The 19,896-nt window shown below is 43.2% G+C and overlaps 1 protein-coding gene and 2 long non-coding RNA genes across 3 annotated transcripts; 2 read left to right on the plus strand and 1 right to left on the minus strand.

The window, feature by feature from the left end:
* Positions 1–2,721: 2,721 nt before the first annotated feature.
* Positions 2,722–5,225, plus strand: LOC119212891 (uncharacterized). Its single transcript, XR_005119852.2, has 5 exons — positions 2,722–2,855; positions 3,192–3,330; positions 3,450–3,518; positions 3,866–3,932; positions 5,079–5,225. It is a non-coding gene; the product is annotated as an uncharacterized LOC119212891 (long non-coding RNA).
* Positions 5,226–8,673: 3,448 nt separating this feature from the next.
* Positions 8,674–11,216, minus strand: LOC119212900 (uncharacterized). Its single transcript, XR_005119854.2, has 5 exons — positions 11,081–11,216; positions 10,606–10,744; positions 10,418–10,486; positions 10,004–10,070; positions 8,674–8,820 (listed from the first exon to the last, which is right to left on the minus strand). It is a non-coding gene; the product is annotated as an uncharacterized LOC119212900 (long non-coding RNA).
* A 994-nt stretch (positions 11,217–12,210) lies between these two features.
* LOC119212617 (zinc finger protein ZFP2-like) lies at positions 12,211–19,806 on the plus strand. Its single transcript, XM_037463259.2, has 12 exons — positions 12,211–12,641; positions 13,339–13,541; positions 13,653–13,715; positions 13,798–13,860; positions 13,941–14,039; positions 17,623–17,746; positions 17,814–18,096; positions 18,168–18,214; positions 18,288–18,412; positions 18,527–18,980; positions 19,066–19,521; positions 19,586–19,806. Exons 1-12 carry the CDS (start codon positions 12,638–12,640, stop codon positions 19,804–19,806), a joined length of 2,142 nt encoding a protein of 713 aa, XP_037319156.2. The 5' UTR covers positions 12,211–12,637.
* Positions 19,807–19,896: the final 90 nt, after the last annotated feature.

The following is a 19,896-nucleotide window of genomic DNA, read 5'->3' on the forward strand; positions in this document are numbered from 1 at the left end:
TATTCTCTGCTTCATTAAATACTTGTCTTCTTCACTTTGGGTGTTGAATCTTAAAACAAACTGCAGCACACAAGAACCGAACCCACAACCTTCTGCTTACAAAGTGTTCTCTCATCCCACTGAGCTAACTGATCTGATGTAACCACTGGCTTCATTGTACATTTGTCTCCTTTGTTTGGGCTATTTGGCTCTAAAACCTCTCCATAAGGGATCTCAACCCAAAACCTCTGGACTCCTTACTAGTCATGTGACACTCTGATGATTTTCCACCTGCTTGTGCTTTACAAGATCCACTCAAATGGCTCAATTATTGAGAACGTTTCAAAATGTCACATTGGGAGATAGACCTTAATGGTCACCGTGCCCCGGGATCGAACCCATGACCTCCAGCCTCTGGATGAGTCCTCTACCACGCTGAGCTATCACATCTGAGCCGCTGACCTGTTGCAACGTCACAAGACACAAGACAATTTCCATGTATGTACAACATACTATGGCAATAAACGTTTCCTGATTCCTGAAATAGTTCTGCAAACACAAAATCAAACGGTTCATATTATGAATCATTAAGAGTTCTGGTGGAGTTGTAGCAGACCTTCCTGAGCCACATTTGGGAATCGATCCTTCCTCCTCAGGGTGCCGCGTGTCAGTTCTCGTCAGCTCCTCATCTGGGTGAGCTAATCCCTGAGGGGCAAACTGGCCCATTTCTTCTGGTATTTGTTCTCCACTCTGCTGAGGAGGAACCTCAGAGGATCCTCAGGATGGATCCTCTCACTTCTCTCAGGCATCAGCGCACAGACTGCATTGAGATCATGTGCATGTGTGGGTTCTTTTCACACACTATACTATGAATACAATTAAATAATGAAATATATTTTGGGTTTTGTCTGTAGAACATCATGTTCTTGCATGATTCTGTTTGGTTTTCACTTTTTCAACTCATATTCCGTAAAAATGTCTAAAATGATTGAAGCATTGAATTGCTCTGGTATCCAACAGCACCGTCAGAAATCTTGGAGTTCTGTTCGACCAGGATATGTCCTTCAACTCTCATATGAAGAAGACTTCAAGGACTGCCTTTTTTCATCTACGGAATATATCGAAAATCAGGAACTTCCTGTCTCAAAGTGATGCAGAAAAACTAGTTCATGCATTTGTTACTTCTAGACTGGATTACTGTAATTCTTTGTTATCAGGCTGCTCTTGTAAATCGCTTAAACCTCTCCAGCTGATTCAGAATGCTGCAGCACATGTATTAACAAGAAGTAAGAAATGGGATCATATAACTCCTGTATTAACTTCTCTGCACTGGCTTCCTGTTAAATCAAGAATAGAATTTAAGGTACTTCTCCTCACCTACAAGGCACTTGCTGGTGAGGCACCGTCTTATCTTAAAGAGCTTGTTACACCGTATTGTCCTACAAGGCATCTGGCTCCGTAGATGCTGGGCTACTTGTGGTTCCTAGAGTTTTAAAAAGTAGGATGGGGGCCAGAGCCTTCAGTTATCAAGCTCCTCTTTTGTGGAACCAGCTTCCACTTTCAGTCCGGGGGGCAGACTCGGTCAGTTCATTTAAGATAAAGCTTAAAACGTTCCTCTTTGATATTGCTTATAGTTAGGGCTGGCTCAGGTGAGCCTGGACCAGCCCTTAGTTAAGCTGCTCTAGGCTTAGACTGCCGGGGGACGACTTAGTACACACCGAGCCCCTCTTTCACTCTCACACTCTCACTCTCTCACTCTCTCACTCTCTCCTCCCACAATCATCCATGTTTTATTAATGTACATCACTAATTAAGCTTCTTTACGTAGTTTTTTGTGCTTTCTCGCCTAGCAGGTCTCCGTGGATCATAGTTTTGTGCGGACCCCGGTTCTGACTCCTGGCTCATGGCTCTGCTGACACCTGCTGCTGCCATCATCATTACTTTAAATATGATTCTTATTACTGTCATCATAAACCAACATCTTTCTGCTCTCCCTCCCCACAGAAGCCTCTGTGGATGGTGGTTCTATCTGATGGAGGTTGTCCCTGCAGTGGTCCTGCCGTACACCTGTTCTGCTACTTGCAATTACTTGTATCATTTCTGTTAGAGAAATTGAATGTATTGTACATCTTTTACATTGTTGATTGTGTACACATGACATCCATTGCAGTGTGTCCATCCCGGGAGAGGGATCCTCCTCTGACCGTCTCACTAAGGTTTCTTCCCTTTTTTCCCCATTGAAGGGTTTTTTCATATTTTGGGGAGTTGTTCCTGTGCCGATGTGAGGGTTTGGGCACAGAGGATGTTGCATGTGTACAGACTGTAAAGCCCTCTGAGGCAAATTTGTAATTTGCGATTTTGGGCTATACAAAATGAAATGAATTGAATTGAATTGAATAATAAAACCACATTGAGGTCGTTCACCTAAATGTTCTCCAAATTCCTTAAGAGCATCTTGACTGAATTTGAAACCCATCGCATTAAGTCTCTAGAAGGAGTTGGTTGAACAGAAAAAAATGATGAAAAACAACGTAAATGTAAAAAGGAAATGGCGATGGATGTTGAAGTCACAGAATATTATTCCCAATACAATCCTATCATGTGACATGTATAATGGTTGCTGTTCAGTAATGTGATGGGGGATAGAATACATCTTCCATCAATCAAATGACCAGATGGAAGTGATATCGTTACATTATACATAAAGGTATTTCCCCGATAGGACCCCTGGTGCTGTAATGACGTCACTATTTAGCTCAGGTTGACGAGCGGCCCTGATGACGCGTCCAAGATGGCCGACAGGCCCCTGAGCTGTAACTTCCGCTGCCCGACTGTTCGTGACGATGGAGACCTGATGGAAGAAAGGAGACTGACTGGTGAGTTATGGTGTGGACTGAGGGCTGAAGGGCGAAAATACGACAAAACCACCTCAAACCAACACATAGAAACACTTGTCGCAGCGTCCATTGCTAAGTGGGCTAACATTAGCTCACGGCTAACTGGTGCTAACGTCTGTGCGCGCGGTTCTTTCGCTGATTTCTAGTGGTCAAATTAACCTGATTCATAGCGTTCTGTTTGGCTTTGGTTATAGTTGATCGATGGATTTACTGATTGTTGTGTTTTACAAGAACAACATTTAATGTTTTCCCTCGTTTAAAGTTGGCGTTTCTATCCGTCCTCAAAGAGCTGCACTTCCTTGTGTTGACCACTAGGGGGCGCCCTCCATCCATCACATGGGATCATGCTGCTGTGCGGGGATGACGTGTTTATGTGCTTAAAAGATCTAAACTGAATCATGCAACACATGAACAGTGAACTCTAGTCTGCACCTGAAGAAAGGCTCTTTACTTGGTAACAGTATCGCTCATTTAAATCATTCCTTTTTCTTCTTTATTGGGTCTCAGACGGTGTTTTTGTATTTGAATGATTGTGTGACTTCAAAGTGTTGGTTTTTCTTTCTGAATCCTCAGAAAATGTTGGAGGAGCAGCTGGAAAACAACAAGGTTCAAGACAAGCGGACGGAGGACGAAATGAACAAAGTAAGGAAACCTAAGTGATTGATAAACATTGATGATGATGATTGTTTCTGGTTTTTATTTACAGTAGATCAGGGTCAGAGTTACATCATCCATATCATTACAGTATGAATCGGGGCCTTGTGAAAATGTGACGTAAAGGGCCTTAAATGTAGTTGAACGTGGTCACTTACCTCCATCATGTGTGTCACCAGACACATGGTAATAATATGATGAGATTGTTGGTGTAAGATCTGATATCCCTCCCTGTGCTTTGGGTACAAGGTTTTGAAGTTGATGTAAAATGTCTCTTTTGAAATAGGACGGAGCCTCTTGAAGCGTGTGTCTAAATGTCTGTGTTCTTTGTGCAGGCTGCTGAATGAGCAGAGACACTTGAAGGTCCTGGAGGAGACGAGGAGGAGGATGGAGGAACATTTGGTAAGTGTCAACTCAATTATTACTAGTAGCTGTTAAAGTGGCAGCAGGAACGTTTTAGTTATTGTGATAGTATTTGATTACAAATTGGAAAAAAAACAGTCATTTATATCATATTGCTACAATGATTATTAGTATTAATAAGAACTTTAAAGTAAAATGTTTAATAAAACTCTTCAGTCATAGAATAGTATTTAATATTAAATCATGAAAATGTAGTTCAAAAGAATACTCAAATTATAGTATGCAACAAGGAAATACAAAATATAGTGTTATACAAAAATCATGGTCTGGTTTGGCGTTAAAAAGTAATGAAAATCATATATTATGACGTAAAGTGTAAAGATGACTCAGTATAATATGCTGGAAACAAAATGATTGTCACAAAAATATTAATAAAATTCATAGAATAGTGTGCTAACAAAGTTATTGTATAGTGTGACAAGAGCCTTAAAATAATGATGTAGTAAGCCAAAGAAATATCATATAATATATATATATATATATATCATGTATCAATATAACAAACATCATTAAAGATTGTATAGTATTTTGTAAAAAAGTTTAGTAAAAAATGTCATAAAGTAGTATATTATGTCATAACATGTAGTATAGGATGTCATGAAAATGCTTTTTAAATTGTTATATTATTATGTGATGAAATGATTATACTACAGCTTAATGAATTCATAAAAAGTATTGCACAATATTTAATAATTGTTTTAAAATATTATAGTATTTCGTATAAATTAATTATATTAAAAAGTCTTATTAAACAAGTCATATTATAGTATGTCCTTAAGTATAAAAAATATAAATATATTACTTTAAATATATTAGTAAGCCATGAACCATTTTAGAAAGGTCACAATATGGTATTTCATAAAAAATATATAAAATCATTGTAAGAGTAATAAGCATCAGAAATAAAATAGCAATTTCGTAAAAAATTATGAAAATGTACACAAATAGGTTTTTGAATACATCGTGGAAAAATAAATTGCATTGTGTGCTAATTTAAATTAATAGTATGTCTGAAGTAAAAACCAACAAGTGTGTGAATTTGATGTATTTGTTGTAGTATTCATTCAAGTGTGTGAATTTGATGCATTTTCTAATGTTGTGCTTTTCCTCTTTTCTCCACATGAGGGCGCAGTTTCCAGACCTGAGGACGGCAGGTTTCTTCTTCTGCTCTGCGGTTACTCTGAGGAGTAACTTTGACAGTTTGGGGGTGGTTCAGCTTTTGTCAAATGTTTGCTGTGCAGCTGAATTTTAATAAAGAATAATGTAGCATAACCCCCTGCGTGTGTCTCATTGAAAGCCCGGGAGGAGACGGACGTCTCTACTCTACCGGGGCGATGCACACTGATGACCCCACAGCGGTGGGAATCGAACCCGGGTCTGACGCCACCCAAACCGGGGACGGCGCAACCACGCCACCGTGTCATTCACCCTTAAGCATGTTTGTTTGTTGCCTTTGACTTCTTCATGTGACTGAACAACCTCAAAAATCACCCACCTGCAAAAGGCTAGAACCCACGACCTCACGCTCACGGGGCAGTCGTCTTCACCTGGAGCTATTTGCTCAGACACTATTCTCTGCTTCATTAAATACTTGTCTTCTTCACTTTGGGTGTTGAATCTTAAAACAAACTGCAGCACACAAGAACCGAACCCACAACCTTCTGCTTACAAAGTGTTCTCTCATCCCACTGAGCTAACTGATCTGATGTAACCACTGGCTTCATTGTACATTTGTCTCCTTTGTTTGGGCTATTTGGCTCTAAAACCTCTCCATAAGGGATCTCAACCCAAAACCTCTGGACTCCTTACTAGTCATGTGACACTCTGATGATTTTCCACCTGCTTGTGCTTTACAAGATCCACTCAAATGGCTCAATTATTGAGAACGTTTCAAAATGTCACATTGGGAGATAGACCTTGACGGTTACCGTGCCCCGGGACCGAACCCATGACCTCCAGCCTCTGGATGAGTCCTCTACCACGCTGAGCCATCACATCTGAGCCGCTGACCTGTTGCAACGTCACAAGACACAAGACAATTTCCATGTATGTACAACATACTATGGCAATAAACGTTTCCTGATTCCTGAAATAGTTCTGCAAACACAAAATCAAACGGTTCATATTATGAATCATTAAGAGTTCTGGTGGAGTTGTAGCAGACCTTCCTGAGCCACATTTGGGAATCGATCCTTCCTCCTCAGGGTGCCGCGTGTCAGTTCTCGTCAGCTCCTCATCTGGGTGAGCTAATCCCTGAGGGGCAAACTGGCCCATTTCTTCTGGTATTTGTTCTCCACTCTGCTGAGGAGGAACCTCAGAGGATCCTCAGGATGGATCCTCTCACTTCTCTCAGGCATCAGCGCACAGACTGCATTGAGATCATGTGCATGTGTGGGTTCTTTTCACACACTATACTATGAATACAATTAAATAATGAAATATATTTTGGGTTTTGTCTGTAGAACATCATGTTCTTGCATGATTCTGTTTGGTTTTCACTTTTTCAACTCATATCTCATATTCCGTAAAAATGTCTAAAATGATTGAAGCATTGTCATAGTATAGATTGTTGGAAAAACGTATAGTTTGGTAGTCAACCAGTCAAAACAATAATAGTATGGTGGTGGGAAAATTCAACTAAGGTTCAGAGTGAGTGAAGAGAAGGTCTCTGACCTCTCGAACTGGGACACGGTCTGCTGTGTTAAACAGATCCGTTTTGATAACTCAATCAATTCAAGATGAGGACAGTGTCCCAGGAACTCATCTTGAGTATTTATGAGTCAACATTTAGGAGAGCTGATCAAGTCAACAAGGGTTTCTCTTCATCTCCTTCAATCATGGATAACAATGCTCTCTGTCTCTCTGGGATGTGAAAGAGCGCAGTGGTGGCTCCTAAAACTAAATCATCCAAAGCCAAAGGAGGACTCCTTTCAGGAGACTTGATGCATCACTTGTGTTAACTCTGCTACATGCTTGCAAGCATTTAAAAAATGCTCTGTTCAATGATTTCACTTCAGTGTCGAGGATAATTCTGCTAACATATGGAACGGCATAAAAAAACAGACTGCTGTCGCTAGGCAACTCCACAACGACAAAGTAGCCTCTCTGTCCATTGTCCTCTGTCCTCGTCCTTGTCTTTGTCCTTCTACATATCTCTGCAGGATCTGACACAGTGAACCACCAGATCCTTATTTCCACCTCTCAGGAACGCGTGTCTCAGGCTGTGAAACTGAAAACACACCTGCACCGACCACACCAGGACGAATCAGCACTTTGTTAGCACTTCCTTACAAAGCACTGGTGTAGTTTGGCTTTTTGTTCTAGTTCTGTACCCTCGTTATTGAAAGCACTTGTTGCTTTGATAAAAGCGTCAGCTAAATGATAAACATACGTTTATATATGTTTTTGTTTTTCTTTATCAGTTCTTTTGGAAGGTGATGTTCTCTAATATTAGTGTTTTAACAAGAAAATCTAACAAAATCAGAATTTAAAAGTGAAAACCAAACAGAATCATGCAAGAACATGATGTTCTACAGACAAAACCCAAAATATATTTCATTATTTAATTGTATTCATAGTATAGTGTGTGAAAAGAACCCACACATGCACATGATCTCAATGCAGTCTGTGCGCTGATGCCTGAGAGAAGTGAGAGGATCCATCCTGAGGATCCTCTGAGGTTCCTCCTCAGCAGAGTGGAGAACAAATACCAGAAGAAATGGGCCAGTTTGCCCCTCAGGGATTAGCTCACCCAGATGAGGAGCTGACGAGAACTGACACACGGCACCCTGAGGAGGAAGGATCGATTCCCAAATGTGGCTCAGGAAGGTCTGCTACAACTCCACCAGAACTCTTAATGATTCATAATATGAACCGTTTGATTTTGTGTTTGCAGAACTATTTCAGGAATCAGGAAACGTTTATTGCCATAGTATGTTGTACATACATGGAAATTGTCTTGTGTCTTGTGACGTTGCAACAGGTCAGCGGCTCAGATGTGATGGCTCAGCGTGGTAGAGGACTCATCCAGAGGCTGGAGGTCATGGGTTCGATCCCGGGGCACGGTGACCATTAAGGTCTATCTCCCAATGTGACATTTTGAAACGTTCTCAATAATTGAGCCATTTGAGTGGATCTTGTAAAGCACAAGCAGGTGGAAAATCATCAGAGTGTCACATGACTAGTAAGGAGTCCAGAGGTTTGGGGTTGAGATCCCTTATGGAGAGGTTTTAGAGCCAAATAGCCCAAACAAAGGAGACAAATGTACAATGAAGCCAGTGGTTACATCAGATCAGTTAGCTCAGTGGGATGAGAGAACACTTTGTAAGCAGAAGGTTGTGGGTTCGGTTCTTGTGTGCTGCAGTTTGTTTTAAGATTCAACACCCAAAGTGAAGAAGACAAGTATTTAATGAAGCAGAGAATAGTGTCTGAGCAAATAGCTCCAGGTGAAGACGACTGCCCCGTGAGCGTGAGGTCGTGGGTTCTAGCCTTTTGCAGGTGGGTGATTTTTGAGGTTGTTCAGTCACATGAAGAAGTCAAAGGCAACAAACAAACATGCTTAAGGGTGAATGACACGGTGGCGTGGTTGCGCCGTCCCCGGTTTGGGTGGCGTCAGACCCGGGTTCGATTCCCACCGCTGTGGGGTCATCAGTGTGCATCGCCCCGGTAGAGTAGAGACGTCCGTCTCCTCCCGGGCTTTCAATGAGACACACGCAGGGGGTTATGCTACATTATTCTTTATTAAAATTCAGCTGCACAGCAAACATTTGACAAAAGCTGAACCACCCCCAAACTGTCAAAGTTACTCCTCAGAGTAACCGCAGAGCAGAAGAAGAAACCTGCCGTCCTCAGGTCTGGAAACTGCGCCCTCATGTGGAGAAAAGAGGAAAAGCACAACATTAGAAAATGCATCAAATTCACACACTGGAATGAAAACTACAACAAATACATCAAATTAACACACTTGAATGAATACTACAACAAATACATCAAATTCACACACTTGTTGGTTTTTACTTTAGACATACTATTAATTTAAATTAGCACACAATGCAATTTATTTTTCCACGATGTATTCAAAAACCTATTTGTGTACATTTTCATAATTTTTTACGAAATTGCTATTTTATTTCTGATGCTTATTACTCTTACAATGATTTTATATATTTTTTATGAAATACCATATTGTGACCTTTCTAAAATGGTTCATGGCTTACTAATATATTTAAAGTAATATATTTATATTTTTTATACTTAAGGACATACTATAATATGACTTGTTTAATAAGACTTTTTAATATAATTAATTTATACGAAATACTATAATATTTTAAAACAATTATTAAATATTGTGCAATACTTTTTATGAATTCATTAAGCTGTAGTATAATCATTTCATCACATAATAATATAACAATTTAAAAAGCATTTTCATGACATCCTATACTACATGTTATGACATAATATACTACTTTATGACATTTTTTACTAAACTTTTTTACAAAATACTATACAATCTTTAATGATGTTTGTTATATTGATACATGATATATATATATATATATTATATGATAGTTCTTTGGCTTACTACATCATTATTTTAAGGCTCTTGTCACACTATACAATAACTTTGTTAGCACACTATTCTATGAATTTTATTAATATTTTTGTGACAATCATTTTGTTTCCAGCATATTATACTGAGTCATCTTTACACTTTACGTCATAATATATGATTTTCATTACTTTTTAACGCCAAACCAGACCATGATTTTTGTATAACACTATATTTTGTATTTCCTTGTTGCATACTATAATTTGAGTATTCTTTTGAACTACATTTTCATGATTTAATATTAAATACTATTCTATGACTGAAGAGTTTTATTAAACATTTTACTTTAAAGTTCTTATTAATACTAATAATCATTGTAGCAATATGATATAAATGACTGTTTTTTTTCCAATTTGTAATCAAATACTATCACAATAACTAAAACGTTCCTGCTGCCACTTTAACAGCTACTAGTAATAATTGAGTTGACACTTACCAAATGTTCCTCCATCCTCCTCCTCGTCTCCTCCAGGACCTTCAAGTGTCTCTGCTCATTCAGCAGCCTGCACAAAGAACACAGACATTTAGACACACGCTTCAAGAGGCTCCGTCCTATTTCAAAAGAGACATTTTACATCAACTTCAAAACCTTGTACCCAAAGCACAGGGAGGGATATCAGATCTTACACCAACAATCTCATCATATTATTACCATGTGTCTGGTGACACACATGATGGAGGTAAGTGACCACGTTCAACTACATTTAAGGCCCTTTACGTCACATTTTCACAAGGCCCCGATTCATACTGTAATGATATGGATGATGTAACTCTGACCCTGATCTACTGTAAATAAAAACCAGAAACAATCATCATCATCAATGTTTATCAATCACTTAGGTTTCCTTACTTTGTTCATTTCGTCCTCCGTCCGCTTGTCTTGAACCTTGTTGTTTTCCAGCTGCTCCTCCAACATTTTCTGAGGATTCAGAAAGAAAAACCAACACTTTGAAGTCACACAATCATTCAAATACAAAAACACCGTCTGAGACCCAATAAAGAAGAAAAAGGAATGATTTAAATGAGCGATACTGTTACCAAGTAAAGAGCCTTTCTTCAGGTGCAGACTAGAGTTCACTGTTCATGTGTTGCATGATTCAGTTTAGATCTTTTAAGCACATAAACACGTCATCCCCGCACAGCAGCATGATCCCATGTGATGGATGGAGGGCGCCCCCTAGTGGTCAACACAAGGAAGTGCAGCTCTTTGAGGACGGATAGAAACGCCAACTTTAAACGAGGGAAAACATTAAATGTTGTTCTTGTAAAACACAACAATCAGTAAATCCATCGATCAACTATAACCAAAGCCAAACAGAACGCTATGAATCAGGTTAATTTGACCACTAGAAATCAGCGAAAGAAGCGCGCGCACAGACGTTAGCACCAGTTAGCCGTGAGCTAATGTTAGCCCACTTAGCAATGGACGCCGCGACAAGTGTTTCTATGTGTTGGTTTGAGGTGGTTTTGTCGTATTTTCGCCCTTCAGCCCTCAGTCCACACCATAACTCACCAGTCAGTCTCCTTTCTTCCATCAGGTCTCCATCGTCACGAACAGTCGGGCAGCGGAAGTTACAGCTCAGGGGCCTGTCGGCCATCTTGGACGCGTCATCAGGGCCGCTCGTCAACCTGAGCTAAATAGTGACGTCATTAAAGCACCAGGGGTCCTATCGGGGAAATACCTTTATGTATAATGTAACGATATCACTTCCATCTGGTCATTTGATTGATGGAAGATGTATTCTATCCCCCATCACATTACTGAACAGCAACCATTATACATGTCACATGATAGGATTGTATTGGGAATAATATTCTGTGACTTCAACATCCATCGCCATTTCCTTTTTACATTTACGTTTTTCATAGTTTTTAGCTGTTCAACCAACTCCTTCTACAGACTTAATGCGATCGGTTATAAATTCAGTCAAGATGCTTTTAAGGAAATTAAGAGGAGAATATGCCAAAAACACCATATTTAGGTGTACAGCGTACATTTCCGTGCAAATATTTTCACACATTCAGCTGATGGCAGAAATGACACATTTTCTAATTGAATGTACTTCTATTGAGTTCAACAGATTGACCTTAAAGGTGGTCAGTATAGCCTTATGACATCAATGATGCATCACCATCACTGTTGGGAGTATTCATTTTATTCTGTTGCCGTGGTAACGCATTGTTTGTCATGAAGGGTCTTACAATGATCAAAGACTCATGGATCTCTGCTTATGTGTCATAGTTGATAAATACTTCATATTGGGTTTTCGCTTGTGCACAAATGAATAGCACCCTGACACGTGTTCCACAGAGCAGCCCCAGCACTACATGTAACCTTACATGTTACCTACATGTAACCTACATGTAAGGTTACATGTAGGTTACATGTAAGGTTACATGTAAGGTTACATGTAACCTTACATGTAACCTTACATGTTACCTACATGTAACCTACATGTAGGTAACATGTAGGTTACATGTAAGGTTACATGTAAGGTTACATGTAACCTTACATGTAACCTTACATGTAACCTTACATGTAAGGTTACATGTAAGGTTTAGCGTAACCTCGCAAGCTGCGAGTAGCAGGGCTGATGGGGGAAGTTTGGCTGTTGTGAACCAGACGATGGCGCTAATTCAACAAAATGATACAAGCGTTAAACACCACAGAAGAAGAAGAAGAAGGAGACGAAGAAGAAGAAGAAGGAGAAAAAGGAGAAGAAGAAGGAGAAGGAGACGAAGAAGAAGAAGAAGAAGGAGAAGAAGGAGAAGAAGAAGAAGAAGGAGAAGGAGAAGGAGGAGAAGGAGACGAAGAAGAAGAAGAAGAAGAAGAAGGAGAAGGAGAAGGAGAAGGAGAAGAAGAAGAAGAAGAAGACGAAGAAGAAGACGAAGGAGAAGAAGAAGAAGAAGAAGAAGAAGGAGGAGAAGAAGAAGGAGACGAAGAAGAAGAAGGAGAAGAAGAAGAAGGAGACGAAGAAGAAGAAGAAGGAGAAGAAGAAGAAGGAGAAGAAGAAGAAGAAGCGTTTCCTCTTAGTGTGTAAAGAAAGGAAGAAGACGCGTGGGAATAATTATGGGTACGTAATTAATATATTTACTGCTTTGTAACATTAGCAACACGCTGCTAGCTAACTTGCAGGCAAACATTGGCTGGCTTGCCCGAATTATGTGTTTGCTATTGAATTGTGATCCGAACTCCACCTACAAAACGAACATTTCAAGAGTGGTATTAAATAGAAATGTGAGTGAGCTGGAGTTTACTCTGTTACTGTCTTAGTTGGATAAGTAAAGTGAGGTCGCTTTAGCCCACTAGCTAACCGGTCCAAGCCCAGGTCATGTCTGTAAACACCACAACCAGCAATAGATCAATATCAAAGCATTCATCAATACACACTATTAGTACAACCTCTGAGATATTCAAAAAGATCTGATCTACTATTTAAATCCAACCCTGTCATTACATTCAATGGTTTGGCTGGGATTTGTATCCAAGCAAATTCTGACTTTCTTTTTTAAATAAGATGGTTAATGTCCAATATGGCCGATGTTTGCTATGTCTATGTATAATTAATAGTGTAATTATTGCATTACATGTCATTTAGCTGACACTTTTAACCCGAAGGAGACAAACTCAGAAGAGCAAGAAGGTGCAATTGCGTTAAGTGATGGTTTGTGAGTATGTTATTCTTGAAGATGAATGTTAGGTTCAGGTGTCCTGGTAAATCTCAGTGCTGAATGACGTTCATCCATCTCTAATGTCTTCCCCCTCCTCAGCCTCGCCCCCCCCCCTCTCCTGCCTGCGCCTCCTGCTCCCTCCCCTCCGCCTTCTGACGGCGGCGATGTGGCAGGTCGCTCGCCGGCAGAGCGTGAGGCATTATGGGATGCTCCAGGACTTCGTTGCCCTGGTAACCGAGGCGGTCCCACAGCTGCTAACTGACAGACAGAGAAGTCTGCTGCTGCTGGCCCTGAGGGCCAAGGTGACTTCATTCATTATAAGCTGCTGTGTGTCGTCATGGTGACGCGTGATGTCAGCCTCAGTGGTTTGTACCTGATCACTTATCCATCCATCCCCTCTGATCCGTCTTCAGGTGAGTCTCTGTGACCCTGAGCTTCATCACCTGGAGAGAGTCCACTCTGTTTCTATGGCAACGGTGAGACGGGACTCCAGGGTTCTTCTTCTTCTTTGTTTTCTTGTTGATTCTTGTCATCATATCTTGTCGGTCTGCCCACCAGGTGAATGACACGTGTTCCGCTCTGGTGACTCTGGGTGCACAGGACAGGCTGCGCCTCCTCCAGGTCAGTCCCCCCCCCCCCCCCCACTGCCTCCACCTTAAAGACATTGCTTCACAGACCTGCTTGTCTCTGTTGTGGTTCAGGAGGTCTTCCACCACGACTTTGACTCCGCCCTCCAGTCCCTCATCTCTGACTTCCTGTCCAGGATCGACCAGCTGTTTCCTGTTCCAGACTTCAAACAGGTCACACCACACGTTCACGCTGTGGGCCCGATCCCTCTGACCCCTGACCCCTGACCCCTTAGTGACTCCCTGAGGCCAGTGGTTGAGTGGGAGAGTCCTTGAGGGCTTTAAATGGTGTAAATATGGATGGGCAGCTCTTTGCTGACAACATCACAAAATATGATTTACAATTAAGGGTATTTATTTCTCTTCAGGCTCTTTCCTATGGAGCCAAATCCAGGGCAAAAGTTGTGATCCTTTGGGGCCAGTTGTTCAAAGGTAAACTGATCGGATTTTGGTTATCGGATTGGATCAAATCTTGAAAATGAGTTGTTCAAAAGGGAAAGAAGGAATCTGAAATCAGATTAGATCATGGAATCCAATCCTAGTTTTAATCTGGATCAAACCTTCAGTTTGTGTTGTTCAAAACTTGTCAGTGGGATTTGGATAACTTTGATCCAAAAAAACAGGATTATCCTGATCCCAACAGGGGGTAGGATTTCAGGGAGAAAATGTAGTAAAACTTTAAAATTGGTCAAATAATACATTTGTATCATTTAGTGTATATACTTTTATTTATATTTTGCACTTAACTTGTGTAACCGTTGTAACAGTGATAAAGTAGACATAGGCTAACAATTAAGCTATTCAGTATAGTAAAGTAAAAATAAAATAAAAATGATTGTGTCCCCATGAAATAATCCCCCAAACAGATTTCAATAAACAAAAATAATATATTCATTTTTCGGTCATTCATCACCGTATATTAATTTCAAAGAAACAATCATCAGAGATGAGCCTGTCAAAAATAATGTCTAACAATTGCATCCCTTACTATACGTCCAGTCAGTCCCTGATTCTGACAGACCACCAGAGGTTGGTCTGGTTCTTCAACAGGCTCAGGTGCATCACAAACATCATCACAGAGAGGGACATTGCGCCTGGTAGCGATGTTGTGCAGGATGATACACGCAAGTATTATGTTGCATGCTCCCTGTGGTTCCACTCGCAAGTAGTTAAGGCATGCAAAGCGTCTCTTCAGAACTCCATTTAAACGCTCAATTGCACATCTTGTTTTGCAATGAGCAGTGTTGAAGCGTGCCTGCGCAGGTGTGGTTGCTGCAAGAAAAGGAGTCATCAGCCATGGTAGGAGTGGATAGGCACTGTCTCCTAATATTATGCCATCCGGTCGGTTGGTTTGGAGCTCTCTGTATAAAGCACTCTCTCTCAGGATGCGTGCATCATGAACAGACCCAGGCCACTTCACGACACAGTTTGTGATGATGAGGTCAGCATCGCCCACAAGTTGGATGTTGATGCTGCGCCTCCCCTTTCGGTTGATGTACTCCCAATCCCTCTCATGAGGTGCTTGGATATGCACATGAGTGCAGTCAATAACCCCAATAGTATTGGGCATATTCCCCAAAAGAAAAAACTTGTGCTTGGTCTGGGCAATCTGAACATCCTTTGGAAGTGAAACAAACTGATTGACCAGGCTGGCCAATGCAATTGACACAGCTTTCACTACATCACTCACAGTTGATTTGTCCACTCCTATATTGTCACCAACAACTTGGTAGAAAGTCCCAGATGCATAGAAGCGCAGAGCAATGAGGACCTGTTCTTCCACAGACACTGTGGCTCCTTCGGGTTCTCCGTTGAAGTTTTGGCCTGACAAGGTCTGCAATGTACTTAATATCAGCATTCCCAAAGCGAAAGCGAGCATACAGTTCTTCAGTGGTGTATTGCTCCAGTGGTTGTGCACGCTCAACATACACCCTTTGACGGTATCCTCTTCCACCAACACGGTGGTAGCGATGGACAATACCTGCCATGTCAGTGTCTCTCTCTAAGTCCTCTGAGAAAGGCTGAATATAAGATGGCTGTCAAATACCCACACACCAATTGGCTGACGTGCTGTGGCTTGTGTTCAATTAAATCAATCATGCCCAAGGCATACAAATACTATGTTCACTACAACAAAAGCGGTGAAACCATGGACTCAAAAGGACCTAATTTCACTGTTGCAGAAACCCATGCACTGCTGGAGGGTGTTAAGTGCCATTATGCCTCAATAGTAGGAAGCTCTGTTGCAGGTGGAATGGTGACTAACAAAAGGAAGAAAGACATTTGGGTTGAAATCACCCAGAATGTAAATGCAATGGGGTCTGGCCAGAAGAGGACCTTGGAGCAAGTGAAATTTAGATGGAAGAATCTGAGGGCCAGAGCAACGAAGGACCTTGCTGAGGCAAAAAACACCCAAACAGGCAACAAACCCTTTAAGAAAGGTGAATACACAGATGTGGTTCTGGACATTATTGGAGGTGAGAACTCTAAAGCTCTGCATGGGATTCATGGTGTTGTAGGGGATGGTGAGCCTATTTGTAGAGGAAAGTGAGCCAGTTCTTCCTAATGCAGAGGAAACATTCATTCTGGATCTCAGCCCTATAATTGAAGAACAACCTGGATCCTCACTGGTAGAGCCAGCAGTCACAGGAGCTCAGAAAAGAGGCTAGAAGCATCCTTTGCCGAATAATAATGATGATGCCTATGAATCACTTCTTAAACGAGAAACTGAAAGAGCAGAAGCACAGATATCTGGCAGAGGAACAAATCAAGCTGACCAAACTGCAGCAAACCAAAGCGAAACTTCAGATCCGCCTCCTAAAAGCAGGGCTTGGAAATGCTGGTCTCTCCTCCTCAGATGAAGAAGAACCCTGAACATTCTTTATTTCGTTAACAATTGGATATTTAGCCATTTTATTTTTTAAAGATGTTTTCAAAATATCCACTATGTATTTGTTAATGTATATTTGTTTTTTATTTGTTGTGGTTCAGATGAGGGGTCATAAAAGTAATTATTTAATATAATTATGTTTTAATATAATTTAATTAAAGTTAAATTATGAATGGAAGTGGATGTTTATATTATTTTTGTGTTTTGGCTCAAAATAAACACTTACAGTGACCCTATGTTGGCTCTTACTTCTACCTGTTCTTTACATAGCCCACATTGTGATATGTTGTCCCATTTAGAGCACTGTAATCCGGATTTGGTAATCTTGAAAACTGTGTATCTGGATCAGAGTGATCCAGTCCAATGTTGCTTTGAAAAACCGGCATAAAAGTAAGATGGATTACCTGATTCTGGATAAGAAAAAAGGGGATTTCCAAATGCGGATAATTTTGATCCAGATTAAATGTTTTGAACAACTGGCCCTTGAAGATTTGAGTTAAATGTTAAGAAGCCTCAATGTTCAAACCCACCGATCACACAAATGCTGCTTTAACAACTTCTCGTCTGAAATCGGCCCAAAGGCACATTCTGACCAAAATATAGTAGTATTTACAAAGTTGTGTTTATGTTCCTCTGTCGTTGTTGCCTGTTGCCGAGGTGAAATGCATTCTGGGATATTTGGCTCTCACAAGAACAGACGAGCCTGCTCCAATGCATTCTGGGTAAAACGGCCGGGGCGAGTCACATCCGGGTATTATGAGGACGAGGGTCAGCTGACAGCTCTCCCCGCCATTCGGCTGCTAACGATCCGTCGTCACTTACTGACGCCAAAAGGAAACCTGATGACAGGAAGTCGTTTGTTTACAGGCGGCGTCCTGGCTCGACGCTGCCCCCGGCGGTCTGGAGGAGTGTCTGCAGGAGGCGGACCGTGAGAAGCTGAGGGAACTGCTGACCAATCAGAGCTGTCTGCTGGGTTGCGCAACCACCTCAGGTACTACGACACTTTGAGGTTCCTCTGCTCTGCTTCATCTTGATCTCCCTGGCTGCTGGTTCCTCAGTGGGTCACGACGCAGAGGAGGTCCTCCTCTCAGCTTGGTCGCACTCCCTCGTCAGCCAACCGACCAATCCTGACCCGCCTCCCAGCGGCACAGAGGTCCAATCAGATCGTGCGCCTCTGGTGGAGCCGGGGAGAGTGGAGGAGGTGGTGATTGCGGACGAGGAAGAGCACAAGGAAGCGGAGGAGGCTTCTGTCGGTCAGAGCGGGGCTCCCATTGGACAGGAGGCATCCAATCAGAGCTCAGCAGGCGACGATGGGCCCATCGCACCTTGTTCTGAGGACAGGTGAGGCCGAGTGCGAGCAGTAGGTTGACCCACGGAGAGGTTCACGTACTGATCACCTTGTCTGATTAAAGGTTGAAGGACTCTCATGGAGACTTTGTGGACCAATCAGAGGACACTGGTGAGTAGAGATGAACACACTCACACGCTGATGAAGCTGCTGAATGTTACGTCTGCGTCTACTTTCTTTACAGCCAACCAATCAGAGCAAAGCTGCTCTGAGGTCAGCGCTGACGCCCTGCGCAGCATTTCCCACAATTCACAGAGGGTCGCCCACAAATGTCCTCACTGTGGGAAATGTTTCATCTACCGTTCCCAGGTAAGTAAAGTACTACCCACTACTACGAGTAGTAGATGTACTAGAAGGAGGTCGTAGTACTACCAGTAGTAGTAGTAGTAGTAGTAGTGGACTCATGAGTCCGACTCTCTTCAGGTGATCCGTCACCTGCGGACCAACAAGTCCTGCCGGTCGGCCCTTTCTTTACCTGGTGAAGAGCCCCCCCTCCCAGTGCCCCGCCCCCCCCAGCCCCGCCTCTCCAGGCCCCACTCCTGCTTCCAATGCAATGCCACCTTCAGGACCAAAGCCGAGCTGCTGTCCCACCAGCGCACCCACCGGGCCCGACCTGTGTACCAGTGCTCCCAGTGCGACAAGGAGTTCCACCACCTGTCCAGCCTGACCAATCACAAGCAGACGCACCTGGACCGGGGCGACAAGCCGTTTGAGAGAGACGCTCAGCAGCTGCAGCACCGGCGGCCGGACCTCCGCTGCACGCTGTGCGAGCAGAGCTTCGGATCCCAGACCCGGCTGCTGCGACACCTGCAGACTCACTCGGCCCAGGGAGCCCCGGCCTGCTACAAATGCCGCTTCTGTGAGCAGAGCTTCTCAGGTAACCCGCTCGGACAGGTGTGCTGTGCCCACGGCTTCTCAGGTGGACCTTCGCTAACTCTCACCTGCTCCCACGTCCCCTCCAGGTGTGACCCAGCTCCGCATCCACCAGCGGACGCACACCTTCCGCTCCTACCGGTGCGACCAGTGCAGCAAGACCTACGGCTCGCTGGCCGGGCTGCACTCGCACCGGGCCGCCCACGGCGCCGAGAGCCGCTTCCTGTGCCCGCAGTGCGGCAAGCGCTTCAAGACGCGCGACGGCCTGGAGGGTCACCTGAGGACGCACACGGGAGAGCGCCCCCACCGCTGCCCCTACTGCCCCAAGGACTTCACTGCGCTGGCCGGCCTCAACGTGCACGTGCGGCGCCACACCGGCGAGCGGCCCTACGTGTGCACGGTGTGCGGCAAGGGCTGGCCGTCGGGGGGCGACCTGCAGAAGCACATGAGGACCCACACCGGGGAGCGGCCCTACGTCTGCCAGGAGTGCGGCAAGGGCTTCTCCATTTCCTGTCACCTGACCGAGCATCGGCGGATCCACACCGGTAAGACACCACGGGATCCACGCCGTCAAACTACGGGCTGTTATTGACCTCAATCCCCCCCCAGGAGAGAAGCCCTTCTCCTGCCCGGACTGCGGGAAGTGCCTGAGGAGGAAGTTCGACCTGAAGAAGCACATGTTGTCCCACAGCAACGTCCGTCCCCACGGCTGCGTCTTCTGTCCCAAGAGCTACACCCGTAAGACTCATCTGAACCGCCACCTGCTGACCCACCGGGCGCCAGGCGGGCAGGAGGCGGGGGGGGCGGGGGAGGCGGGGGAGGACGCTTGATGTCTCTGCTGTGATGTGTCCCTTGTGTTGATTGGTTCCTGTGTATCCTGAGTATGTCGCTCTATAAAAGCTCTCTCGTGCCCCCTTGTC

Source organism: Pungitius pungitius, chromosome 3, assembly GCF_949316345.1.
Source record: "Pungitius pungitius chromosome 3, fPunPun2.1, whole genome shotgun sequence".
Classification (NCBI taxonomy): domain Eukaryota; kingdom Metazoa; phylum Chordata; class Actinopteri; order Perciformes; family Gasterosteidae; genus Pungitius; species Pungitius pungitius.

Coding starts and splice junctions, on each gene's coding strand:
- LOC119212617 (XM_037463259.2), top strand. Junction 13,861..13,940: donor ACAGGCTGCGCCTCCTCCAG/GTCAGTCCCCCC, acceptor GTTGTGGTTCAG/GAGGTCTTCCACCACGACTT. Junction 19,522..19,585: donor GCATCGGCGGATCCACACCG/GTAAGACACCAC, acceptor ATCCCCCCCCAG/GAGAGAAGCCCTTCTCCTGC.